This window comes from Palaemon carinicauda, chromosome 32 (assembly GCF_036898095.1).
Source record: "Palaemon carinicauda isolate YSFRI2023 chromosome 32, ASM3689809v2, whole genome shotgun sequence".
Classification (NCBI taxonomy): Eukaryota; Metazoa; Arthropoda; class Malacostraca; order Decapoda; family Palaemonidae; genus Palaemon; species Palaemon carinicauda.
In genome coordinates, this window is record NC_090756.1 from 26,023,846 (window position 1) to 26,047,954 (window position 24,109).

The 24,109-nt window shown below is 39.2% G+C and overlaps 1 protein-coding gene across 1 annotated transcript in view; it reads right to left on the minus strand.

The window, feature by feature from the left end:
- Positions 1 to 24,109, minus strand: part of LOC137625542 (NPC intracellular cholesterol transporter 1-like) — a 53,671-nt gene that overhangs the window by 13,696 nt on the left and 15,866 nt on the right. The window contains exons 7-22 of the mRNA XM_068356452.1: positions 23,667 to 23,884; positions 23,039 to 23,140; positions 22,499 to 22,695; positions 20,774 to 20,995; positions 20,408 to 20,562; positions 15,462 to 15,613; positions 15,174 to 15,354; positions 13,824 to 13,951; positions 12,972 to 13,223; positions 11,812 to 11,975; positions 8,117 to 8,297; positions 6,295 to 6,435; positions 3,761 to 3,921; positions 3,249 to 3,480; positions 1,683 to 1,796; positions 684 to 846 (exon numbers count right to left, since the gene is read on the minus strand). Coding sequence (XP_068212553.1) covers positions 684 to 846; positions 1,683 to 1,796; positions 3,249 to 3,480; positions 3,761 to 3,921; positions 6,295 to 6,435; positions 8,117 to 8,297; positions 11,812 to 11,975; positions 12,972 to 13,223; positions 13,824 to 13,951; positions 15,174 to 15,354; positions 15,462 to 15,613; positions 20,408 to 20,562; positions 20,774 to 20,995; positions 22,499 to 22,695; positions 23,039 to 23,140; positions 23,667 to 23,884 — 2,763 coding nt within the window. The remainder of the gene's footprint in view (positions 1 to 683; positions 847 to 1,682; positions 1,797 to 3,248; positions 3,481 to 3,760; positions 3,922 to 6,294; positions 6,436 to 8,116; positions 8,298 to 11,811; positions 11,976 to 12,971; positions 13,224 to 13,823; positions 13,952 to 15,173; positions 15,355 to 15,461; positions 15,614 to 20,407; positions 20,563 to 20,773; positions 20,996 to 22,498; positions 22,696 to 23,038; positions 23,141 to 23,666; positions 23,885 to 24,109) is intronic.

The window sequence follows — 24,109 nt, forward strand, 5'->3', positions numbered from 1 at the left end:
TATTGCTGAAAATCATAGGTATGGGATTCAGGTAAGGCCAACCCTAGGCCAAAATTTGATAAAATTGGACTTACAAACAGCTACTTGGAATCAATTTTGTATGTTGAGGACCTTTTGTATACTGAAATATATTTACTATTACACATCTGCAAAAGGTTTAATTCTTTGTACTGTGAAAGGTTTCCAAAGGCTATGATATATACTTCGTAAACATAATCCAAATTTGATGTAGCACAGATTAGCCTAAAAATTGTTCAAATGCATTGACTTCCGCATAACGACTGGCTAACACCAATTACTCGAAACGGAGGAATAAAATGGCTCAAAATTTAGGAAAAGATATCTGATATCAGTCTCTCTCAATTAGCTGTGAAGGATGAATCTTTCAAGAGGCCCTTTGCGTCAATAGGCGTGGGAGGAGATGATGATGATGATGATGAAACTTTGAAAACCCATTTATATTTGTACAGTTAATGATTTCAAAATGTACAGGCGAATAGCAAATACTGTACTGGGCTCTTACATAGTAATAAACTTTCAGAAAATTTTAAGAAAAATCTAAATTTTGAACCTGTAAGGAAACAAAGACGGAGCTATAGTGCATAAACTTGGGTAATGCAACAACAGTAAATATCGTATACCTGTATGCCTACATGATACGATAAAATTTGATCTATACATACCAAAGAAACTCAGCAGTACAGGTAGGAAGACCAAGCCATGGGATGCCCCAATTAGGACAATTCCTAAATAAAGCCTAAAATAGAAAATCTGGAAAATCTTGGAGTGGGCGAAGGCCAACACGATAATGCCTCCGAACTTCGTAAACGTTATCCCGGAGAGGACCTGTAACGGGAAAAATGGATGTAGTTTTAAAAACATTTATATTATATGTACTGTAGATACATTTCCCTTCCTATTAGAGGCTACGACTTGGGGAAAAGGCTAATGATTTAGGGATAAGTGGAGGAAACCTAGCTAGTATGGAAGACATGTAACACTTAAGAACATTGCCATGTAATTAGGTTCCAACTTCTTGTACTGTATAGCCTCTATTGGCACAGTTGGTAGCTCTATTGCTTCACAATAATGATGATAATAATAATAATAATAATAATAATAATAATAATAATAATAATAATAATAATATTCTAAAATGATGATAACAATATCAATGAACTAGAAGAAGGGCACTCAGTAGAGCAAAGACCTCTGCAGCAACAGCTTATTACTCGACCTTTTGCTCGACTGTGACCTTAACCTTTGATCTTGAACTTCCAAAATTTAATGATTTCCAGCTTTTTATATAACAGTTAATCCCTGCCAGTTTTATGACTCTTCAATTAAAATTGTGGCCAGGAAGCACTGTTCACAAACTAACACACACACAAACATGGGGGGTAAAAACAACCTCTTTCAACTTCGTTGGCAGAAGTAAAGATATTACTATCAACAATAATAATGTACATAAATAGCCTAACTTACAAAGGGACTTGGCTACATAACTAAGTAACAAATAAAACACTTTAATTACAAAAACAACTTGACATTTTACCAAGATGGTAAATAAACAATGTATTTTGAATGTTCTGCTTGTGCTGTCAATATGTCCTTATTGCTAATGTTACAATTTCCTAGTCATTCCACCAACATTCCATCTCAATTTGAAATCTAACACTTACCGAGGGTCCCATTGTAATGATCGCGTCATATGAACGCTGCAATCTCGTATCTCTCATCGACATTGCAAATGCGTGGGTGATGTGGCTGCAGAATTCCACGGATATTCCCACAGCCTGCAAAGGAAAGAATGTTACGAATACCCGAGAAATGAAGGGAAAGATAAAAAAAGATGGAAAAGAAATGGTTGTTGTCGTTAGAATACATTGCCTATGTACCCAACCTAAATGCTTTTAGTAAATAATAAAGCAAGACTATACAAACATGAGTTATTTAAAAGGTTTATACTCTTAGTGCGAGTTGGAAACAGCCAACGAAGAATCATCGGCATCAGGCACGGAAGCAAAGCTTGAGAGAACAAAGATGAGAATTCTAAGGTGAATTATGGGAATATCACTATTTGAAAGATTGGAAAATGATGAAATAATAATGACAGGTATAGTGAAGATTGCGGAGATGCTATTTGAAAGATTGGAAAATGATGAAATAATAATGGCAGGTATAGTGAAGATGGCGGAGATGATACGAGTGTCACGGCTGAGATGGTGTGGGCATGTGTTGAGGATGGATGGTGGAGAGGGAGTGAGGACTCAGGAGAAACCTGTAAGGGGGAGAAGATAAAAAGGGAGGCAGAGAATTAGATGCCGGGATAAGGTGAAAGATGATATGGAGAGAAGAGGTTTGGTGGAAGAGGATGCCTTCGATCGAAGGCACTGGAGAGGGCGCATCAGGCAACCGACCATTTAATGTAGGGATAACGTAGGGGAAGAAGGGGAAGAAGGAGAATGAAGAATCATCAAGGTTCCGGCAGCCTCCCTCCACCAGTACGTATGCTGGACAGGGCCTGACTTGCACCAGGTAAGACATTTTACATCGGATGGCACTTGCATTGTGGATGAGGTAGAAAGTGAAAATTAAACGAATCAGGTTTGAATAACTACGAAAAATACAAATCATTTAAAAATACTTTTATTTCTTCCTTCGCACGAAACAAACCTTCGTCATTCAAAATGGGAAGCTTTCTTTTGGTTGAAGGAAGTCCTATAGGTAGCCAGTTATGATGTCAACTTAAGTGCCCGGTTATCAATGGATCTTCAGCTTACAGCTTGAATTCTTGGGGACACATTATACACAAGATCATTCCATTGTTCAAATGCAACAGATATAAAAAATCTAGGCACAAGCAGCCACATATATAGCCCGAATTGTGTTTATGCTTTCGTTAATCAAACAATCATATTTGATAGGTAAAAATTAAAGAAAGGAAAGTTAAAATAAATCGGACAGTCAATAAGAGTGTGTGAAAATTTGGAAGAAATAAGCCTTGTAGTTTAATTCCCTCATCCTTTGGAAGCAATAAATTAACAGTAAAAAAGAAAACATGGTTGATATGAAAAAAAAAAAAAGTCTTGTAGTTTAATTCCTTCATCCTTTGGAAGAAATGAATTAACAGAAGAAAAGGAAAAATCATTGATATAAAAAAATACTCAAATGGAATGTCAAGAAAAATATTCTACATTACTTTTTTTTATAATATTAAAAGCTTCGTTATTCACTGGCAAACTCACCATGATGAGGTTAACGAGAGAGACGGCATTCAAGGAAATGCCCCACCAGTACATCATTCCACACAGGTTTGTTATTATCATTAGGATGGTCATCATCACGATGAAGGACGACATGATCTCGAGGCCGGAGAGGACGATGCTCACGATGAACACCGTCACGAGAGAGATCCCCAGGGATTTCCCCGTGTCCTGCCACATCGTCAGGTATTGCTCGTAGAAGACGTAGAACACGCTGCAGAAGTAATCGTAAAGTCAGTAGAGTTGGTGTTAGAGAGAGTGTGGGCTACAGAAATCATGCTAAATCAGTTTGAATAAAGCATATTCTGAGTACGCAATGGTAAACGTTTAATCATTGTTGAAACCTAATCTGAAGTTCAGTTTTAATTTAATTAGATCGATCAGATAATCTTATTATAATTTCTCCAAATACTGATAATTTAAGATCACAGTACATCAGGGTAACTTCAATGTCTAAAGCCAACTAAAGAAAGATTAACCAAAGCAAAAAATACCTGTAAGGAAATACTTCATAAACTGGATTGTCCAATCCTTGGTTTAAAGTCTTTGATATGTTGGAGGACACACTTCTAGCTGATCTGAGAGCCTCGTAATAATCTTCCGACGTCTTCAAGATTGTGTGGTATGTCATGAAGTAGCTGGCACCGACCAAACTCTGAAGAAAAAGCATATATAAATAAAAATAAATTTAACATTAAGGAAACAAACTTTACAAAGCTACTAAATAACAAGTACCGGTAAGCTATGTACAGTAATAAAGTAAAGAATTATCATCAGTAGCTAAATTCCGAACTCTCCAACAAAATCATTAAAATGTTTTCATATAACAACAGGTGAACCGCAACATGGTGAGGGATTAACGTACCCCATCATGACGATGGATGGGAAGATTGAACATTTTCATTACCTTGGGGACATACACTTTCCATTTATTATTGCATTATGTTCTAATAACTACTTGATTTAAAGGTATTAACAGTTAGGTTACGTATATTGAATGATTCAAATGTATTTGGTTGTATTTCATTGTGGTTATAGCTTTATTATACACAATAATTTAATGTGGTGTTTTTGTAGGGTTTGGAACGAATTAGGCAATTTACATGTAAAACACGACTCATAATATGAAAAATTCTCAAAACGAAAGCCATTCATTTTGTACCTCGCAGCATTACTGTAGTTCCACTAGACATCAGGATGCACAGAAAGTTGACTTGGCCCCATTCATAAACAGAGCAAAAGTATGTGATACAAAAAAAAGCCTGTACTATTCTACCTTGAGTAGACATGGCAATGGAAGAGAATATTTAGAACACATGGGACTGTAGAAAGCTAAGATTTAAGACCAGAGGCTAGTGAGAAGCCCACATTCCAAGGCCCAAGTCCAGCAATTGGAAAATAGAGTACGATCTCAAAGACTGAGATAAGTCTCTAGAGGGGATGAAAGATAAAAGAACAAATACTCTTCTTTCCCGTAATACATTTGTAGGTAAAATTTTAACTCAAACATAATTTCGCTTTCTGTACTGTATGTATGATTCATGGGCTGTGTTTGTGTGCGTACCCACGTGTGTTTGTTTCTGTGTTTCTAGGAACGTTTTAAAACGTTTACAAGAGGGCTATAATTTCCAGAAGGTGCTTCCACTGTCAGTCTTTCCTCACACACCCTCTGCGATGTTTACAAAGCACCCAAAAGGCTTACATCAATTCCCACTGGCAGTCTTTCCTTAGACAGCCTCTACAAACGTTTACAAAGCACCCAAAAGGCTTACATCAATTCCCACTGGCAGTCTTTCTTCAGACAGCCTCTACAATGTTTGCAAAGCAGCCAAAAGGCTTACATCAATTCCCACTGGCAGTCTTTCCTCAGACAGCCTCTACAACGTTTGCAAAGCAGCCAAAAGGCTTACATCAATTCCCACTGGCAGTCTTTCCTCAGACAGCCTCTATAACGTTTGCAAAGCAGCCAAAAGGCTTACATCAATTCCCACTGGCAGTCTTTCCTCAGACAGCCTCTATAACGTTTGCAAAGCAGCCAAAAGGCTTACATCAATTCCCACTGGCAGTCTTTCCTCAGACAGCCTCTATAACGTTTGCAAAGCAGCCAAAAGGCTTACATCAATTCCTACAACACCGCTTGCATTCAATGCACCGTCTCTACAACTGATAGGAGATAGGTATTACGGTACAGGAAAGCAAACTAATGACGGAGGTGTGCCAAATGAACACGTATCATACCTAAAGGTTGAATTAAAGCACAATAAGAATGATAATTAATTGCTATAAACACAATGTTTCCGTAAACAAAATTTTCAATTAATTACTAATTTAGTACCGCTGCCATTCAGCTTATCCAATACCTTGGCATTCTCGCCTTATGATAAGCAACAAAATCTAAGTAAAATAAACCTGACAGAAAATTCAACGCATGAGTCTTCAAGATATACTCTTCAAAAATTTCTTATGCCACTTTAACCAAAAAAATAAACTTACCTTTATACAGTTTTCATAAATGAAATTGATATAATTATCAGAACAATGCATCTTGGGGCGCCCCACAAAAAAATAAGAAACCTTTACATAACTTTCATAATAATAATTTGGATAAGTGTGAAGGTTGGTTAAGCTTAGGGGTTATTAAAGCTGTGCAGTATGCAGAAATGGTGTTGTAGCCAGTGATTTTAGCCTTCTGGAAGTGTTGTAAACGATGCGGAAGCTGTGCAGTTAAATTCAAAGGCTAGACACCCATTTGCACTTACTACATAGCTTCTACAATGTTTGCAATGTTTGCAGAAGGCTAAATTCACTGGCTATACGACCACTTACCCGAAGGCTCAAATCCCTCCCAGATCTCTGCTCAGTCAGCCTCCACTATTAGCAAACTTAAATGTTATATTACTACTTATCTCTAATTCAATCAGTTCTTACCAGTCACGAAGCCTACCTTTGGTAAATTAATAAAGCCCCATACATGACAATCTACGTGATCCTGTTAAAGAGACGAATTAATAGGTCCTAAACCACACACCTCGTTTCTCTTATCTTTGATGATGTTAACGGCGTGCCCATACGCAGCGTGTCCCCCTTTCGGACAGTCCTCGTTCGGCACGTCCTCCAAAAAGAACGGCAAGTACTCCATGAAAGAAGAGGGGTCGGGTCGCAAGCCATCCTGCCACGAGATAAGATTCGATAAGGTTTACTGCATAGAAATAAAATCTCAATAATACAAGATATTACTGGCCAGGGATACCGCAGTCTCAACTTATGTTTTAAGGTAGCGATTTATATATATACAGTGTGTGTGTGTGTGTGTGTGTGTGTGTGTATATATATATATATATATATATATATATATATATATATATATATATATATATATATATATATATATATATATATATATATTTCTTATCAAAATTGCATAGCTTCAATGCTAAAAGTTACCCTCTTCCAAAGTTGGGGGACATTTGCAATCCAGAAGCAAACCCCAAAGTGCCAAAACAATTATCCCATGTGTGACGTTAGTGTAAAATAAATTGCATTTTGAACACTTAAAGGAAATGAATCCCCAACATAAATTAATTTCTGATGACAGAAAACAGTAAAATAATATACTTTAATTCAAAATCTTGAAAGGTTATGAACTTTTTTTGCCCAAACACTGAAGAAAACTTCAAAACTTAATAATTCAGATACATAAGTCAAATTAGAAGCGACGGAAAATATTACGTTTGATAAAGGATACAAATTCTAATGGAATACAAAACAATATGTATAGAACTACAGTAATAAAAACTAAGAATAAGAGTAGACATAGATTTAAGACGAAGGATTAAAGAGTTGAAAATTGAATAGGATTCAAGTAATTTCAATTAAATAACTAATACACATCACTTACAAGTATAAAAACTGCATATAGAATGATAAATGGCATTTTACAGGAAGTGTTACAAGTAATTCCCTAAAATCAAAGTACCTGTATCCAAAACCTTACAAAACATATTGACATGTTTTTTTACAAAATAAAAACATTCCCAATAACAGATGCTTTTACAACTTCAAGGAAAAATATATCATAATGCAACTTAACACAACATATTAACCCTTTTACCCCCAGGCTATTTCAAACTTTCCAACCCTTAACCCCCGGGCGTTTTTTTTTTTAAGCACATTTCGCCATATATATTTTTTAAATTGCTCTAACAAATTAATTTTCGTCATAGAGAGGTCAGATTGGTCTCATTCTTTTGGAAAATGCCTGAAGTTTCTCATAAAGTTATCAAAGAGATGCAAAAAAAAAATTAAAAAGCAGTTTTTTGCAAGGACGTACCAGTACGTCCATGGGGGTAAAGGGATGAGTTTTGTGAAACGTACCAGTACGTCCATGGGGGTAAAGGGATGAGTTTTGTGAAACGTACCAGTACGTCCATTGGGGGTAAAAGGGTTAATATTTAGTGCAAAGAAAAAAAAAACAATTAAAGCACTGGGCTTCCTTAGTTAACTTTAACAACTCCTCTCTTTCACAAGTATGAAAATCCCATTGGAAACTAGAGGGGCAATCAGTAGAGAGCAGACTTCCACTGCGGCACCTTATTTCTCAACCTTATACTCAACCGTGACCTTGACCTTCAAAAATTTAATAACTTCCAGCTTTTTTACATACTGTACTGTAACAGTTAATCTCTCCAAGTTTCATTACTCTACAATTAAAATTGTGGCCCGGAAGCTGTTCACAAACAAACACACTCACGCACAAACAGGGAGTAAAACATAACCTCCTTCCAACTTTGTTGGCGGAGGTAATAATCTGTATAAAGCTATAAAATAATAAATACTCCAAGTCAACTTACGTCCATGGGCTGGATATTACAGTCTGTGCAATTGGACATCATATCAGATGCCGGACAAAAGGAATTGTCCTCCACATTTATGCGACAGCACGGAACGTCGCCAGAGGGGCTGTCCAAGTTATACAAAGACCAATCCATGTAATCGTCTAGCCAGGATGAAGCCGGCTGCGCAATGTAGGTTCTGCGGAAGGACGAGATGAAAATTCCACAAAGTTAACAATCTCAAGCACAAAAGCGAGTATTGATAATTGATTGATTGATTCAAAGTTTTCAGGGATCCTGACATCTAAGGTCACTGACACTAATATCATTTATTTTATATAAAAATTAAAAGAATATTCAACTAAAACCATAAAAGTTGAATGTCACTATAGAAGTTAAATAGTTTTCAGAAGACCTGCTTCTGAAAAAAATCTAAAAATGCCGCTTGTATAGTAGGACACATCATATCCATAGTATTGATAATATGAACAAAAGAAAATTATGTATCTTTGCTTACCAGAAAGTATGAAAGACAAAGTTTTCAAGCAATTTGTATTTTTCCTAGTTATACAAACCTGACTCCTTTATTATAATTACTTGCTAAGCTACAACCATAGTTGGAAAAGTAGGATGCTATAATTATGCTCAAGGGCTCCAACATGGAAAATATCCCAGTGAGGAAAGGAAATAAGGAAAGTACAAGAGAAGTAATTAATAACTAAAATGAAATATTTTAAGACCAGTAACAGCATTAAAATAAATCTTTCATATCTAAACTATAAAAAACTTAATAAGATAGAATTGTGTGTCCGAATGTACCCTCAAGCAAGAGAACTCTATCCCAAGGCAGTGGAAGACCATGGTACAGAGGCTATGGCACTATCCAAGAATAGAGAACAATGGTTTGATTTTGGAGTGTCCTTCTCCTAGAACAGCTGCTTACCGTAGATGAAGTCTTTTACCTTCACCAAGAGGAAAGTAGCCACTGAACAATTACATTGCAGTAGTGAACCCCTTGAGCGAAGAATTATTTGGTAATCTTAGTGTTGTCAGGTGTATGAGGAAAGAGGGGAATGTGGAAAGAATAGGCCAGACTATTCAATATATGTGTAGGGAAAAGGAAAATGTGCCATAACCAGAGAGAAGAATTCTGTTATGTAAAAAGCTAGAAATGATTACATTTTGGAACGATAAGGTCAAAGGTCAAGGTCACGGATTTTCATATTCTCAAATATGAAACAAGTATGAAGTTGCTGTGAGAACGATGTCCAAACTTGTGGCTGATTACGTGAATTGGACATTTGGCTCGACCGTGACCTTGACCTGTGACCTTAAACCTAGAACCCCCAAAATTTATTAATTTCCAGCTTTCTATATAACGGGTAATGCATGCAAGTTTCATTATACTGCGATTAAAAACGTGGCCAGAAAGCTGGTCACAAAAAACAAAGAAACACAAGCAATGGCCGGGAATAGAATAGGGAATTCTGGCCATGGCCGGAATTTGTAATCGTGTGATCCTTCAGTCTTTTTCTGAAGGCATTATTTTTGTCCTTTAGTGGTGTGTTCTTATATCAAACATTAACACTGGCCTTATTATTGTATCAATCATCTCAACATTTAACTTAATATCGGAAACCTTTAGAAAAAAAAAGTAATAAAAAAAAAAATTAAAAATTTATACCTTAGCGGTATTATCTCAACGGGTGGTTCCGTATTATCTCAACGGGTGGTTGGTGCTCTAGCCAACCTACTACCTATACCTAATTAGGAAGATTATTCAGCGCAAGTTTGAAAAGGCCGTTAAACTTGGATAACGAGCGGTGAGGGTGAGGGACAAGGAGGCCCACCCCCTCTCCAGTTGGTAAGCCTTCACTTTTAATCTTCAACCCAGGAATGAGAAGGGTGGTTGAGGAGGGAGAGGAGGGAAGTTAGATTAAAGAATCCAGCTTTGCATAGGTAGGAGAAATATAAATTAGCCTAAAAATTTGTAATTTGTTCCTACGCAACATAAAAACCTTTGTCCTTTTATTAGGTTAATTAGAGAGTTAAGGCTGCTCCCTGCTTAGTTGATTGGAAATCCCCTGTAACCCAAACTGGAAGGTTCAATTTCTTCCCTGTAAGTGATTAATGTTTATTCTATTGAGAAGCTAAATGAGGACCATTTCCAGCCCCTATCTACCTTTCATAAGGATGAAAGACTAACAGGCCCCAAGATGTAAATATATACTGTATACTTATATCCAATCAAAACTGGAAATCCCTTTCCCCAGAGGGAGACATTAGATAGAAACAAATACCAAGCAAAGATTAATGGCGGTATAAGATCCTCCATCGTCCTGCTCATTAAAGGAGGACAGGGAGAGATGCTTCTTTAGACTTAAGGAATGGAGATCTGAAGTGAAACTAATCAGGTTTGGGGAAGCTGCCACAGGGGAAGGGGTGGAGATCATCGAGACTGGGACAAGAATCCGGGAAACCCCGGGGACAGGGGTACAACTTACCTAGGCCAGCCATGCCCCAACGGCTCCCAACACCGGTCCCGTACCTTCTGTTCCGGGATCTACCAACAAACTTACTCGTCTTCTAGTGCTAAGGGGAGAACCATAGGCCTCCCTGACACCTGGGGACCCAACACACCTTTCAACCTGGCATCACTGGGAACACTTGAGACACAAGTAAACACAGGGAGTGTTGGGAAGAATCAGCCTCAGCTACCAGCTTCCTCAGGTAATGGAGGGCTTAACTGAAAGACCTAAGGAAGCCCCAACTACCTTAGGTTACCCCATGTCAACAGACTGCCTGACAACCGGGGCAAGGAGTTCAGCCTCTGAAGCTCACTGCCTCATATGAAGCAGCGAACATTAAGGGCTCCCCATGCAAACAAACCTGAAACCTCTCTGACATAGATCCGAAGACTACAGACCCATGCAGCATACTCCACTGGGAACAATCCAGGGGCATATGGACTAAAGTGACAGTAGCAGATGTATCCCCCAAGTAGATTAGACACAGCAAAAGACACCCAACCAGAGTTTTTAAGAGCATTACCCAGTCCAACCCCATGAATGCCCTGTTCGTGTCTTCTCGGGGAGAAGGCCTGTCACTGTACCAGAGGCCACTATCTACACTCAACACATGGGGATGCCTACTAACAGACATTCCCCCAAAATCACAGAGGGTGTGTGTATCTACAACAGGTTAGATCAACTGGCTGCCAAGTCCACCCCTCCCTTAACAAGGAGCTTCTTGCTTCCATTCCACAATTAACAACCAACATTCACTTTCTGGGGAAAAAAAAAAATGAATACATTGGACAGAAGCTGTCTGTACAGCTGTACACGACAGCAGCTGAAGTAAAAGTGAAGGCTCTCTGACTGGAGAGGGGCAGGGCTCCTTTCCCTGTTCCAAAAAGAAAATGAATACATTGGACAGGAGCTTTCTGTACAGCCGTACACGACAGCAGCTGAAGTAAGTGAAGGCTCTCCGACTGAAGAGAGGGGGAGGGCTCCTTGCCCCGTTCCCTCATGAGTCGAATAACCGCTTGTTTAACGATCGATTTCAGTTCGCACTTGAGTAATCTCCCTAATCAAAGGATGAACAATTGTAAGTTGCATTGGAACAAATAAACATTATAATAATCAGTAAACAATAAACATTTGGATCAACAATGGAATAAATTTAGCAACAAAAGAAAAGTCCTGAACTCTTACCTGTTAGCAAGTATGGAGGAAATGTAAATCTGTGTCGACAGACTGTCACTATCACACTGAACAGTACCACATATCTCATTTTGCATTTTGAGATTTGTGAAGTTAACACCTCCCTTGAGCACAAAGTAGACTGGGGGCCCGACGCTCAAATATCTATGAAGATACTGAAAATATATTGTAGACACATTAATGCTATAATAAATGAACATGGACTTCTGGAAATGATAGGATATTCTGAAAAATCCAAAATTCCTTACAGGTTTTATATATCATTATGGTAAAAATACTCTATTCATGTGTAGCATATAAACAAAAATTCTCAACAGCCAGTTAGTACTGGAGGGGAATCAGATGTATGTCAGAGAGTGAATGAAGGATGTAAAGTGTTGGGGGTAGTGAAGGGAGTGGTAAAGAAAAGAAGGTTAGGGATGGATGTAAAGAGAGTTCTGTATAAGAAAGTAACTATACCAACTGTAATGTATGAATCGGAGTTGTTGGGAATGAAAGTGGAGAGACAGAAATTGAATGTGCTCAAGATGATGTGTTTGAGAAGTATGGCTGGTGTATCTCAATTGGATAGGGTTAGAGAAAAGAATTAGCTGCTAGAGTGGATATGAATGTGTTGAGGTAGTTTGGCCATGTAGAGGGAATGGAAAGTGGCTGTCTGCTGAAGAAGGTGATGAATGCAAGAGTTGATGGGAGAAGTACAAGAGGAAGGCTAAGGTTTTGGTAGACGGATGTGGTGACGAAAACTGTAGGTGACAGGAGGATAGATGTGAGAGATGCAAAAGAGCGTGTTAGGAATGGAAATAAATAACGATGACTGTGACACAGTTCTGATAGGCTCTGCTTCTACCTCGAGTCACTTTGGTGACCATTGAGGTAGCAGTAGTAGGGGAGTCAGCACATGAAGCTTCATTTGTGATGGAAAATGGGGGAGGGTGGGCTGTGGCACCCTAGCAGTACCAACCAAAATTTGCAGAGTCCCTTGTCAGAAAAAGAGGAACGAGGAGAAAAAAATCCCCCTAAATTTCTTTTTTTTTTATGTTGCCTACCTCCCAAAATTGGGGACATGGCCATGGTAGATAGATTTGAAATAACAAAGAAAATAAACAAACTCTTGCATTACTATTGTAAGTACAAAGTCAAATGATACTTACATCAAAATACTTTTGCATATATGAATCTTCGGGCATGGATAGTTCTTGGTCCAGGCCTACATCTATTTTGGGTAAAACTGCAATGCTGGAGAAGAGCCAGCCACTGAAGACCAGGATGACAAGTGGACGGCCGATTCGGGACAAGAGACAAGGGGCGTATACCTGTTTGATAAACTTCTGCAACACACCGTCGTGGGTATAGCCTTCCTTATTGCTCCCGACAACACAGCAGCATATATCGAACCGATTTTCCTACAAAGCGTAAATAACACATTTTACAAGTAATATGACAAATTTGGAAGTAACTTGAATTTTTCCTAACAATACAAACCTAAAACTATTTACAGTATAGGGGATATTACTTCGGCGAAGCTGAAAGATGCGCCAGAAGTTTTTAGAAGAGGAATAACCACCTCAAACGCTAGTTAAAGGGAGGGGTAGGGTGTAGCTGGCTACCCGCTCATTCACACACCTGGGCTGAGCACCCAATTTGCTACCAACTACCCCTTCCACTAACTACAGGTTAGGGTGGTAACAATAATTTCTGGGGCGGCCTGTGACGGCCGGTGAAAAGGGTCCTTTTTTACACTTTTCTAATATAAATCTTCCAAATATACTAGAGAAAGATTAAAGCATGAAATGCAGAGGTTACTACCCTCGCGCGATCACCTTGTGGGTGTCGTGTACACAACAAGGGCGTGTGAAAACCACTATTCACAGGCTGACTTCCAACCACCCCTTCCGCTAACTACAGGTTGGGGTGGTAATAATAACAATAATAATAATAACAATAATGATAACAATAATAATAGGGCAGAGTATTATTTAAAATTCATATCAATATGAACTCACTTCTTGTCTCTTTGCATCCAATGCAATAAGGGACACAAAGCAGGATATCTGAAGCAGAAAATCTATCAGCAAAGCCAGGCCGGCGTAAAGGGCAAACGCATGGACGGCTGGCATGTCTGACAAAGCACCTGGAAGGATAAACAAACACGCTAGTTACTAGACTAAACAAGCGTGCCAGTTACTAGACTGTGTAAATATCTCCTTTCACTACGAAGCTAAAAAAAGTTGATAATAAAAGCTGAAATGTCTATTTGAATTGATAACACAACATAGACATCCAATATTGTATTTCTCATGTTAATAAGTGACTAGGTTTAAAATATTCCAAATGAAATAATAGTATATATATACATAAATTGTTATTCATGAAGATAAATGAATGAATGATTGTTGTCATGAAGCTCAAGGATCACTACATAGTGCTTTAACAAATTGAAGAGATGAGGAGATTTACTCAAATAAAAAATCTACAAGATGAATCTCGAGTCCCTTCTATGTCCATTTAAATTTTAGTAATTAAAAGTTATTCTCAATTAAGGGACGACCAGTGCTATGATTCATTACTCTAAGAGGAATACAGTATCTAATACTGTATAAGACTGGATATAATACATATTGTACTGTACTGGGATTTAGGTCTCTCCCTAGTCAATAATCCCTAACTGGATAGAAAGGAGTACAGTAAGATTATTTTTGATAACAACCCTTGAAGAGAATACTGTTCTAAGCTGGTGAATTCCTTGCTTATATCTTTACATAGAATATAAGGTTGGTTCAACTTTTTCAACCTAAACAAACTCTTTGGGAGAATCTCAAGAAATCTTGTGCTTGAAATGAGTTCTTTGTAATTTCATAAATAAATTCAGGTGTAACAGAAGGTAGGTGATTATTATAGATGAAAAAAACGAGAAAAAGGGAGATATTCAGGAATCTTTTTAAAATACAGTACACAACCAAGAAGTTACGGTGAACAGTTGTCAACTTTAGAACCCAATACAGTATTAACCCTTTTACCCCCATGGACGTACTGGTACATCCTTGCAAAAAACTCCTATTTACAATTTTTTTTGCATATCTTTTATAACTTTTTGAGAAACTTCAGGCATTTTCCAAAAGAATGAGACCAACCTGACCTCTCTATGACAAAAATCAAGGCTGTTAGAGCAATTTAAAAAATATATATAGTAAAATGTGCTTGAAAAAAAAATAATCCCTGGAGGTTAAGGGTTGGAAAGTTCCAAATAGCCTGGGGGTAAAAGGGTTAAAAAAAAATAATGTCAAAAAGTAAAAATCCAAGCATACATCATCTAAAACTGTCTTCTAAAACAAAATTAAAACGCTAAATGTCACCTAGGAAAAAGCAGGCAGCCTCAGAAAATGATGCCAAAAGAATGGACGGCGCAACCTGACCCACGACGCGGCCTATGTGCTCCGAGCGCATCTCGGCTGGTCTCCGGGACTCTCTCTGGTAGGTCTGAACTAGGATGAACATATTGTCTACTCCCACTGCCAGGACAAGGAATGGGATCACCTGGAAGAAGGTAATAGATATATAGTATATAGTTGCGTACGTCAAAAATACAATTAGTTCAATGAAATTATTTTAACATTAAAAAAAATATATATATATTCACATACCTCTATGATCACGAGAGTAGCCTTCACTCCGGCATATCCGTACACACCAACGGAGGATGTGACCGAGATCAAAACAATAATCACTCCTCCCAAACCAAGGGTTATTTTGGAGTCAATTAGAAGACGACTGAATCTTGAATAACCTCCCAGAGCTGCAAAACAAAAAAAGAAAGAAAATATTTAGAACTGAAAGGGAATATTGTGTTGCATTCCCAAAAGAAAAATAATCTGTTTTAATGACGAAAATCTATTGCTATCAAACAAACATAACGAACCGATGGAGTCGGAAGGAAGGGATTAGAAATGGTAATGACATCGAGAAAATAAAAGGCATTAACTGAGTTCAGAACTGCAAATAGTATATTATGACTTGCAAGGTTTAAATGAAAACAGTACAATTTGAGTGTTATAGTTTGCTAAAGGCCAATCAATTATTTCCCTAAATAAAGGAAAGCTGAATACTATTAAGAACAGCAGAGTGTAATAGATGAGATCACAGAGACAAAGATGAAAATTCTTATTTATTTTTTCAATACTAAAGTTGAACGGAATAATCAAGATATAGAAAATGTGATGGGTGGTAATGGTCTTGTCATTGAAGATATTCACAGGATATGATACTATTGCTCTACATCCATGAGGCAATAGCCATGACCTCTAGAGCAAAAGGGACCTCAAATATATGTGCAGTAATGATATACTTTAAACAATATTTCTCTATGGACTACCCAAGTATATAGAGGATTCCATCCTGCCTTCCATAATACGATCTTGATTTGGTTTAATGTATACCCATTACTTCATTCTTAAATTTACTTTGTCTTGCTGTAATTAACCTAGTTCATTGGATAATTTTTTACTATCTTAATATCACAAAATTTGGAAGCAATTTGTAATTTTCCTAACGATAAAAACCTGAGATCTTTACTATGGATATATGTTTTCAGTATAGCTCATTAGTTAGCGGGGGTAGCAGGGGGTTTGACCAGGTACCCCTTTCACACTCATCCAGTGATATGCATCACTTTAGGTTGCAGACGGGACTTCTTGGGGGATAGGTGATGGTGGGACAAATATGAGTAAAGAGCTCATGTCTGTATAGTTAGGAAAAATACAAATGACTTCCAAACTTACCACTTGTTCTTACCGAATACAAACCATTCGTTCTTTACAATGGAGACTCAAGTTGGGTGAGTGGAAGTCCAATCCCCAACTGGCAGGGAAATTTTACCTGGGATACAGCTCTGAGCTCATTAGAGCAAGAAAGCGGTACCCTGATACCCTGACACCTCGTGAACTCTCAGTCTGGTGAGCTGGAGACTTGACTGCCTAGATAGTCATGGTGAATGAGTGGAAACAAACACTGTGACCAGGTAAGAATATAGAATGATAATCACATCTTCATCCATAAACTTAGCCATAAACCATCATCCTTCGCAGAGATATCGGGGACATAAATATATATAAAATATTTCAGCCCACACAAGGAAAGGTGGTTCTAACCTGCAGTGTCTTCCAGATGCTGTGACCCATGAGAGGGGAAGATGAAGGAAGAGGCCAGTCATCCTGTCCATTCATTGCAGACTAATGCTCGGTAACGTCTACCTTCGACCGGCTGCTAATTTTCCAGTAAAGGAGCTGAGGTACATTACACCACTTGTTGAGCAGCCACCACAGATCCCAGAGAAAATGTATCTAGCTTCCCGTGAGTACGTCTTGCAGGTAGTGGGCGGTGAAGGTTACCTGTCTTTGCCAAATGCCCACTTGGAGTACCTGCACCACAGAATTTTCTCTTAAATGCTAATGACATACATATGCTGCTAAAGTCATAAGCTTGGGTCTAATACCTTGTTGAGGAGAGTCAGAATTCAAGACACTTTCAATGACTTGCCGAATCTATGTAGAAATCGTATTTTTCGTAACTCTCCTCTTGACCCTGCCTGTACTCAAAAACAAATGTTTAACGTGTTGGCGAGCTCTAGATAGTACCTAAATGCTCTCACAGGACATAATGAATTCTGATCAGGCTCATAGATTTATATCACAAAGACTCGAAATCCGGAAGGGCCCAAATCTAGAGTCTGCCACAGCCGGACTCAGTCTCTTAGCTACAAACTCAGGGGCAAAGCTGAGCGTTACTTGCCCCCATCACTTTGAATGGGTGATGCCATAGGAAAGACCATGCATCTCACGGAACCTCTTAGCAGAGACAAGGGCAAGAAGAAAAACAGTCTTAAGCATCAAGTCCTGATCTGAGGCCTGAGGTAGTGGTTCGTAAAGAGCTCCTTTCAGAGAGTGTAGTACTTTTTTACTTCATTCCAAAGAGGTGGTATAACTTTTGACTGGGAGCATGTAAGCTCGAAACTAAGTACAATTTGAGAAGAGAAAATTCCCTTGAGGAGGAAATGTAAACTCCGTTCAGTCTAAAGACAAAGCTCAAGGCTCAGTGACAGCTTTTTACTGCCGAGACTGAGCAGTTTTTCTTCCCTGAGGCATAATAGAACCTCCGCTAACAAGGGGATAGTGGTATCAAGTGGAGAAACACCTCTTCCATGACACCAATCATAAAAGATAGTCCACTTCACCTGATAGGTGGCGATAGACGACTTGCGGAGGTATCCAGACATCCGTTTCGCCACTGCGTGCGAAAAGCCTCTCTGCAAGAGGAGATACTGGATAATTTCCAGGCGTGAAGTCATACGGAACCGACTGCTTTATGGAAGATCTCTGCATATGGCTGCTGGAACAGGTCGTGGGATACCATTCTGCTTCTCGAAATTAATGACAATCCCCAGATCGTGACAAAAAGGAAGAAGCCTGTCTCAGTGTAGGAAAGGGGTCTTCACCGAGTCAGCAAGAAACAACTAATCGACAAAGGCTGCTGGCATGGGCCCAGGTTGAGACTAGAGTGAACGCACTTGTGAACATTTGAGGTACTGTGGACAGGCCAAAGCACAGAATCTGACACTTGTAAATCCTTCCATGTAGGATGAAACGTACATACTTCCTTCATGCTGGATGGATCGGGATCAGGAAGTAAGCGTCCTTGAGATCCAGTGTGATCATGTAGTCCATTAGTCTCATAGACTGTCTGACCGTTTCTGCGGTCTCCATCTTGAACGGATTCTGTCGGACAAACTCATTTAAAGCTGAGAGGTTATGATTGGTCTCCGGGCTCAAGATGCCTATTCGACAAGAAAGAGTTGACTGTAGAAGCCTGGGGACTCGCCGAGCCACTTGGAGGGTGGACTTCTGCAAAATGATCTGGACTTCTACCTCAAGGGCGAGATCTTTAGCCACTACCTCTGCGAAGAAATACAATATTACTGGATGCTAAGGCAAAGAGGGAGAGAGAGAGAGTGAACGGGATGTGGTACCTTGCTTAGAGGATTGAGACCGTCCAAGGTTCAGCCCCAAGGATCTTTCATCTCTGACACCTGTGCTTCAGGCATCCTCCCACCGGTGGTCAGGCAGGAGGAAGGTCCTCCTTAGCATGAGCAATCATGTCTTCTACCTCTACCCCCTTTTCCCCTACCACCTTTATTGTTATTGTTGTTGTTGTTCAAGCTAAGCTACAACCCTAGTTAGAAAAGCAGGATGCTATAAGCCCAAGGCTCCAACTGGGAGAAATAGCCCAGTGAGGAAAGGAAACAAAGAAACAGCTCCTCTTCCTTAGGTAGAATAGGAACTGTGGAGGAAGTGTCGGCATGGGACACGAGACCAATGGGAAGGGATACCCAGCCAGCGGCTCGGTGGGGAAGGTCGTGACCTATCCCTGCGGAGGCTGCTGTGCACTCCTGCAGTGCCCCAAACTTCAGCACCTTCAAAAGCCATTCCTTCGTGAGGGAACCTGAAAGCTGTAAGGAAGGCCACAAATGATAATGCATCAAGACAGTTATACTCCCTATGGATAGCGGGCACTGCCACTTTGTTAGGAGAGGCGGCGAGGTCCTCCGGGCCCAAAAGTTTGTCCAAGGGATAAATGGTCATCACTCTTGCTCAATCATCCTCCAGAGGAAGCCAAATGAGCAGAGTCAGCGGAGAGAGTACGAGGTACTGGAGAAAGGAGTTGGGATTTCTCCGACCTTGAGGAAAACCCAGATGGAGAAGAATCCCTTTTAGACTCTATCTTCTGTCACCTACCATATCGCTCCCACTGGGAGGATGACCACTCCCAACACTTGCTGCAGGGAGAAGCCAGCATCGTCTACGATGCAGGGCAAAGTCAGTGAGGCCACAACTTATATGAATGTGCCACAAGCACAGCCTGCTTCTGCCAGGGCAAACCCACATAGTTGCAGTCCTCAAAAACAAAAAAACACCTGAAAAAGAAAAACTGAAAATTTAAGTTTTTTGGTCAGGTAAATATAAAGGTTTTCGGGAGGGAAAGTCTTCACTGTACGGCGCCAAAATCAAAAGCGATGTGTATTACAGGATAATTGTGTGGGTCGGTCTAACCCCACTAACTAGTAGAGGGTTGTTGACACCTTGCGTAAAAGTTCATGACTGGATTCAAGCTACGCTGAAATTATATATCCATAGTAAAAGTTAAAGTTGCGGGTTTTAGGTCTCCACTGAGAAGATTTACATCGATCTCCTCGGGCGACCATTAGCCAGCAGGGACTATCACTAGTCCCCTCTAACCTCCCCCCCAGGCGCCACCCTGGGAGTACCCCCCAGTAGAAGGTCTCACGGTATTCGCGTCCCTGGCGGGGACTGAACTCGGGACCTCTGTAATAGAAATCCGCGACGCTACCAACCTTGCTATCCATAGAAGAGAACAAAAGGTTTGTATGTGTGTAGGGAACAACTTACCCATTCTACTTGCTGTTGTACCCTCTAAACTATCTATATGTTCTTCTGGAGCTAAATCAGTTTTCTCCTGCCCTTAAGTTCTAGTTTTCATCAGTCATAAATCCTTTAAAACAACGAAGTGCGATTCTTACCTAATGAAATATATAAAAACATGATGCTATAGGAGATGGCAATAGTCAGCACGTCTCCTTCGCTCATCCTCTGGACTTCGTCTTGGATTGATCTCTCGCTGGTATACGCTATGTCCATCAAGGGATGCGAGTAGTTCTTCATGAAGGTAATGAGCCTGTGGAAGAGACACGGACACTTACTACTTAGAACTATTGTTATTCAGTCACATATCTCTACTACTGTATAATACTATTTTGATAACATAATACAAAAGTCTAAGATGTATCGGAAAATAGCAAAGTTCTCAAACTTATTTATTCAAAAGTTGAATGAAATTCAAAAGACGAAGTGTACTTATTGAGTAATGATATAAAACGAGAACTTACTCTTTTTCCCACGCCATCGCTTTTTCAACCATGCTCTTATTGTAGTAATTATTCACAACGAGCGTTATAACGAGAGCCGTCGCGTTCTTGTAGGCCGGATTCTTCCCGAGCACCTGAGTCTCATTGAGAAATCCTCCTAAAGCTGTATATGGGAAGACAGGACCGCCATATTCACCCAGGCACGGAATGCTCAAGGAAGGCTCCAACGGCTGGAGCGGATTTCTGAAACAAATCGTAAATCGTAGAATTGGGCGATTGCTACGTACCTAAACTATAAAGTGAAAAATAATTCTGTGTGATCCTAGGTTTGAGTTTGTAACAAAGGCAGAACAAAACAAAGACAGGCTAGTCTCTTTATGATGCAAAATTCCATCTCTTATGAGTCGCATATCTTACAAACTCCACCAACAGTACAATGCACTCAAAGGCCTATTCTATCTAATCTAATTCCTTTGCAAAAGTTATTTTCCTACATTATCATTAAAATTTATCACTATCATCATCAATTTATTTTCCTTTATGAGGACTTAAGCATTAGTTGTCTTGGCTAAGGTATAACCTATATATCTACATATATAATCATCATCATCTCCTCCTACGCTTATTGACACACAGGGCCAAGGTTTGATTTCCCCAATCGACTCCATAGATTAAGAGAAAATCTATACATATTCATAAAGATAAATAAAATATAAATTACAATCGATAACTTGAAGGCAGTAAAAATGTGAGCTTTCGCCATTATTGGAACCATTCAAATTTGTAAAAAATAGCTTGATAAGTACATACAAACATATACCAAGGCACTTCCCCCAATTTTGGGGGGTAGCCGACATCACACAAATGAAACAGGAAAGGGGACCTCTCCTCTCTACATTCCTCCCAGCCTGACAAGGGACTCAACCGAGTTTGGCTGGTACTGCTATGGGTGACACAGCCCACCCTCCCTCGTTATCCACCACAGATGAAGCTTCATAACACTGAATCCCCTACTGTGATAAGTGAAAATATAAAACTACATACTGTAATGATTTTCAAGTTAAAATCAAACCGATAGGAACCTAATTAAAGTTTAATATCTTTGATTCTGTGATTTATTTATGATATAACATAATAGTAATCATTTCTATCACAAAACTTGTCCAGCATTGTGTATAAGAGCAGAGGAAAGAGGTCTCAAACTCCTACTACTGATTACAACAACTATACTAAATTTTTTCTAATGAGGCGGATTTGCACTGACTAGCAGCGGTGCCCCCTTAGCTCGGAAAAGTTCCCTGCTATCTGATTGGTTAGAATTATCTTGTCTAACCAATCAGCGATCAGGAAACTTTACTGATTACAACAAGTATACTCAATTTTTTTCAATGAGGGGGATTTGTACTGACTAGCAGCGGTGCCCTTTTACCTAGGAGAGGTTTCCTGATATCTGATTGGTTAGAATTATCTTGTCTAACCAATCAGTGATCAGGAAACTTTACTGATTACAACAAGTATACTCAATTTTTTTCAATGAGGCGGATTTGTACTGACTAGCAGCGGTGCCCTTTTAGCTCGGAAAAGTTTCCTACTATCTGATTGGTTAGAATTATCTTGTCTAACCAATCAGCGTTCAGGAAACTTTTCCGAGCTAAAAAGGGCACCACTGCGTATTGGTGCAAATCTGCCTCACTAAAAAGAATCGACTATACTATCTCTTACAAAGGACTGTCAAAATCAACAAACCTGTAACATGAAGCCAGATGATCGATGTAGTTGTTGGTAAGATTCAACGGAGTTGGAACCTCTATGTCCAGATTCGCCTCATCATTTTGGAAAAAGTTAAGAACACTCATTATGGTGCAGTTCTTGTTTATGGGCGACAGCGGCGAGAAACATATGTCTTCGAGAACAACCGGTTCATTGTCCACTTCGCCGTACAACTTAAGGGGGAAAAGATATAACAGGAGATTTAGACAATATTGACGAGATCAACTTATAATATTCCATGGTTTTTTTTTATTGCGGAATGAATTTTTAAGTCCTAAAATTGTCAAGGAATGTAGCTGAAAAGCTTTCATAATTCATCACTTTTCTATGGATTAATAAACTTCAATCATATAAATTTACAAAACTTAAAAACTGTGCATTTACAGTACTGGTAGAAATTGAAAGAATACACAAAAGTACATTTACTCTACCCTTTTTCTAGATATCATTCGTCACCTAAACAAAATCATCTTTAATTAAGCAACGTAAAAGTCTTTCGACTCGAGAGACACTAACCTCGTTCGTGATGAAATTCTGCAGCTTCAGCACCTCCTTCAGAAAAGTCTTGTTGTACACAGGGCCCCACATCTCTATGCCATCGGGAGTCTCATGGGGGACCTGCGAAAGAAAAATGCCATTCCAATTTCGTAATCATGAGTACGATCCTGAGTGAAGTGCGAGTTTTTGTGTGTTACTTTTATCATAAACTAGAGGGGCACTCAGTAGAGTGCAGACCTCTGCCGCTCCAGCTTATACTCGACTTCTTGCTCGATCTTGACCTTGACCTTTGACATAACAAGTATCAATTGGTGAGGATTTTCTTACACTCAAATATGAACCAAGTTTGAAGTCTCTGTGACAGTGATGTCCAAATTTATGGCTGATTATATGAATTGGACATTTTTCTTGACCATGACCTTGAACTTTGACCTTGACCTTCTAAAATTTAATCATTTCCAGCTTTTTACATAACGATTAATCTGTGCAAGTTTCATTACTCAACGATTAAAATTATGGCTAGGAAGCTGTTCACAAAAAAACACACACAAACAGGGGGTAAAACATAACCTCCTTCCAACTTTGCTGGCGGAGGTAATTTCACGAATGAAATGTTAAAATCACTTAGCACAAACTATATGCTTACTTTGCTGTCATTAACGGGGCGAATGATAAGCATCTCAGTGCGGTAAAAGGGTTCGAAGTTCCGGTCGTAGTATTCCTTCTCCAATCTGGATCTCGAGGTTGGCGAAGCCCATAACTCCACGGGATCCGTTGTCACCTTCAGGAAGATTATGCCGACGGACAGGCCGGTAGCGATAAGGCCGCCCACTATCAAGACAGTCCAGGGATGCTCAGCGCACACTGTAAGAGAACCGTTAGTAGTGAAGACAGAACTGGTCCTTTTCAAATCATAAAAACTAAAGAAAATCTGTTAAGAATAAACCAAGATAGTGAAGAAAGAACTGGCCCTTTTCAAATCATAAAAATTAAAGAAAATCTGTTAAGAATAAACCAAGATAGTGAAGCCAGAATTGGCCTTTTTCAAATCATAAAAATTAAAGAAAATCTGCTAAGAATAAACCAAGA